General features: G+C 36.8%; 1 protein-coding gene across 1 annotated transcript; it reads right to left on the bottom strand.

Annotated features, from left to right (window-relative positions):
- Nucleotides 1-2,054: 2,054 nt before the first annotated feature.
- LOC18014635 (mitochondrial pyruvate carrier 2) lies at nt 2,055-3,309 on the bottom strand. Its single transcript, XM_006396670.2, has 5 exons — nt 3,214-3,309; nt 2,763-2,861; nt 2,574-2,626; nt 2,372-2,445; nt 2,055-2,178 (listed from the first exon to the last, which is right to left on the bottom strand). Exons 1-5 carry the CDS (start codon nt 3,266-3,268, stop codon nt 2,133-2,135), a joined length of 327 nt encoding a protein of 108 aa, XP_006396733.1. The 5' UTR covers nt 3,269-3,309; the 3' UTR covers nt 2,055-2,132.

The following is a 3,309-nucleotide window of genomic DNA, read 5'->3' as shown; positions in this document are numbered from 1 at the left end:
AGGGAAGCGCAGACCCGCCATGGACAACTGGGATTAACGCACAGGAACTCCATATAGCTTGGAGTTGAACGTGGAGTCCTGAAATTCAATTTTCGGTTGATGGCATGGATGACCATCTTAATCTTGCACTCCACTTTGTTACGAAAAATCCTGTCTACAAAATTTCGTCCCCCTCGTACTGCATATCCCTCAATGCACTATCAATTCCTGCATTTGGAAAATTCCATCGGATTATTATATATTCACACAAGTAGTTAACTGCCTAATAACTACTCACATGTAAATAACTACTCACCGTCATCAGAAATTTCATCTACGATTGGGGGAGCATCCCTCCCAAACATGGCAGGTAACTCTTCGGTCTCATTGAAGACCCCATTGATGGTTTCATCTGCGCAGCTGTACCGGGCGGAATGATTGCTACATTCCCCTTTCTGTGGGTCTTGATATTTTGCTTCGTTTTCTGGCACTTTGTCCTTTTCTTTCGCACGTCGTTTTGCCACCTCATCTTGTTCTTTCACCGACTCATCATCATCCTTGGCAGACTCATTGAACTCCTCGTTCCTCCCCTCAACTGAGTCATCATCACTCACCAAAAAATTCTCCTCACCATCAGACGAATTACAGCCAAGTCATCCAGATTGTCACAGCTTTCATCTTTTTCACCAGATTCTCCTGTAAGCAACATGACTTAAAATGCCAGCTACTAAAGATAACTACCCCACATCGTACACGTCTACTTATAGTTGTCTGAAGATAACTATTTACTATTAATACATAACAGATGTTGGTTTAAACTTTATACCCAATTTACTATTAATAGTTGACTAAAGATAACTGTTTACTATTAATACATATCTCATGGTTCAATCTCTTTACCCCACATTGTAAACGTCTACTTATAGATGTATATTGTGTTAGCATTCATATGACACTAAATAGTAGTTATCTACTTTATAAAGTAGGTTAATACGTAACTGCCATATTTAGTGTAATAGTCATCTACGTGATAGTCAGCTAGTTATAAGATCTTACCCTCGTTGTCTGCTTGGTTTTCGGCTGTTTTTTCGTAGACAACCATAGCCGTCTCCCTTGTGGCAGACTCCCTCACACCCTTACTCATCTGGTCATCATCCGCGGTGATGCAGCGATTCAGCTGGTCAATCTCGGACCTCATTTCAACAAAAAGCGCGACATCGTCATCCGTTCGGATGGACACTAGTGGTGCGTCCCTGCCGTTGTCCATAAGCATGTAGGAGGGTCACTGGTAAGTCAGAGCTACGGCGGCGTCTTCGTTTTTCCCATCTTCTCTTTGGTCAGTTTCACCACTTTCTTGAATTTTGTCTTTGAGCTGAGAAAAACTGCTTGGCTATTCCTTGTGCGCTCCGTCAGAAAATTCCACACTCCATTTCCGCCTTCGAACCATTTCCCCCTCACAAGCAAAACCATTTGTCTGCCCAACATCTATATTCACCAGAAAGAAATCAAACACTAAATAACTAACTATTAACTCAAAATAGTCACTATATTCATCGAGGAGTAGTCATATTCATCGATGAGTAGTCATACCTTCGTAAATCTTCGTTGTAGACAAACCTTAACAATGTTGTTTATTAGCGGTGGTTTAGAATGTTATGAGGTTGTATCTATTTATGTGATTATCTATAGACCTTACGATATTAACCTATCCGTACAAGTCTATTTACGTGATCCACTACAGACCCTACGATATTCACTAGACGACAGTGTTTCAAGTTCGGAGAAAGTAGTCCATAAAATTTACGTTGTTAGTGTTTCAGAAACATGGTAGCCTATGCGTTTGTGTAAAATGGTGTGATCTCATCAAAGGTCAGAAAAAGCGATGTTTTCTTTTCGGGAGCAAGGAGTAGCTCGTAATTTCTACCTCCTTTTTTTCGTTAACTACTACTATACACATAATTAACCGTTTTTCGGCGGTAGTCTCTTAATAAAGTTTTCCAAACATAATATTGATGCAAATCATCCTTATTTATTAAGCATGAATCTCTTTGAGAATTCAAAGAAAAATCAAACATTGGCATATGATGAAAAAAGAGATATCCAGTTACAATAAATTTTTTCATCAAAAAAAACTTTCTAATTTTTCATCATCATCATTCATTTTCAACAGCAGCTTCTCCTTCGGTTGCATAATCATACCTATAGACAAAGGAAAGCAAAGCATATCTTGTCAATGCATCAAAGAAAACATCATAAAAAGACCAATTTTATTATGGCCTCGACAGTTTGCTTGCAACTACGTTTCCGTTTGTATTTATAATTATTCATATATATTTCAAGTTATGTAAAGTATGAATATGACAATACTGAAGGTCGTCATAATTGATCTCACTTTATTTTACGAGTAAGTTGGTATAACCCGGTAGCTGCCATAGCAACATTAACACTAAACAAGTTCCAGTTTTTCTGTAAAACAAATATCAAAATCAACAAAAAACTCAGATAATTAAACCAAGAATCCAATTATAAAGATCATTAAAAAAAGCAAGAATGGTAATAATCCCATTAAGAAGACGACGTAAGCAAAAACTTACAGGAGTGATTACAGTGCTGCAACGACACCAGATCATTCCAGTACATGTCACAGCTGGTACAAAGAATTCAATGAAATTAGAAAAAACTTGTATTATGCACTCGATATATATATATATATATATATATATGCAAGAAACAAACCACAAAGAAGATTTAGTGATATAATTTCAATTTGTGTGTATATATACCAATCTGTTGAAGGTATGAAATGTTCTCTGGAGGTTTCTGGAAATCTGCAATGTTAGCTATGCTTATACCCCACTTGAAAGTTGGAGCCCAGAAATGAACTGGTAAAAAAAAACGTGAAACTTTGATCAAGCGCTTAATACTACAATTAGAATCAATTGAAATATTAATTATAGAGTATGAACATAATAATCAGGAATTATCAGACATTAGAGCCAATTATTGTTAAGATCATAAAAGTTCCTACAGAGCCTTAAAGATTCATGAATCGTTGGAGCTTAGATTACAACGAGTGTTCATTTCTTAAAAACTGTTTAAGAAAACACTCGAGAAATTTTGAAATGTAACGGGTTTGATTCGAAGCGAGACGTATGAATTTCCATAAGTTACTTTGTAGCGAATTCAACAAAAATAAATTTAAACGAAAATGGAACAGAAACTGAGTTGACTCACTAGTCTTGGGTCCCGCCGGGTGGTTCCAGAGCGCTTGAAGCTTTGACGTCGCCATCGAAAATTTTTTTAAATTTTTTTCTTCGGAGATTCTCTTTT

The sequence above is a fragment of the Eutrema salsugineum genome, unplaced genomic scaffold (genome assembly GCF_000478725.1).
Source record: "Eutrema salsugineum unplaced genomic scaffold, Eutsalg1_0 scaffold_3, whole genome shotgun sequence".
NCBI lineage: Eukaryota > Viridiplantae > Streptophyta > Magnoliopsida > Brassicales > Brassicaceae > Eutrema > Eutrema salsugineum.
This window is presented reverse-complemented; position numbering and strand designations above follow the sequence as displayed.

Coding starts and splice junctions, on each gene's coding strand:
- LOC18014635 (XM_006396670.2), bottom strand. CDS start 3,268: ATGGCGACGTCAAAGCTTCAAGCGCTCTGGAACCACCCGGCGGGACCC. Junction 2,627..2,762: donor TTCATACCTTCAACAGATTG/GTATATATACAC, acceptor TCTTTGTACCAG/CTGTGACATGTACTGGAATG. Junction 2,179..2,371: donor CAACTTACTCGTAAAATAAA/GTGAGATCAATT, acceptor CTTTGTCTATAG/GTATGATTATGCAACCGAAG.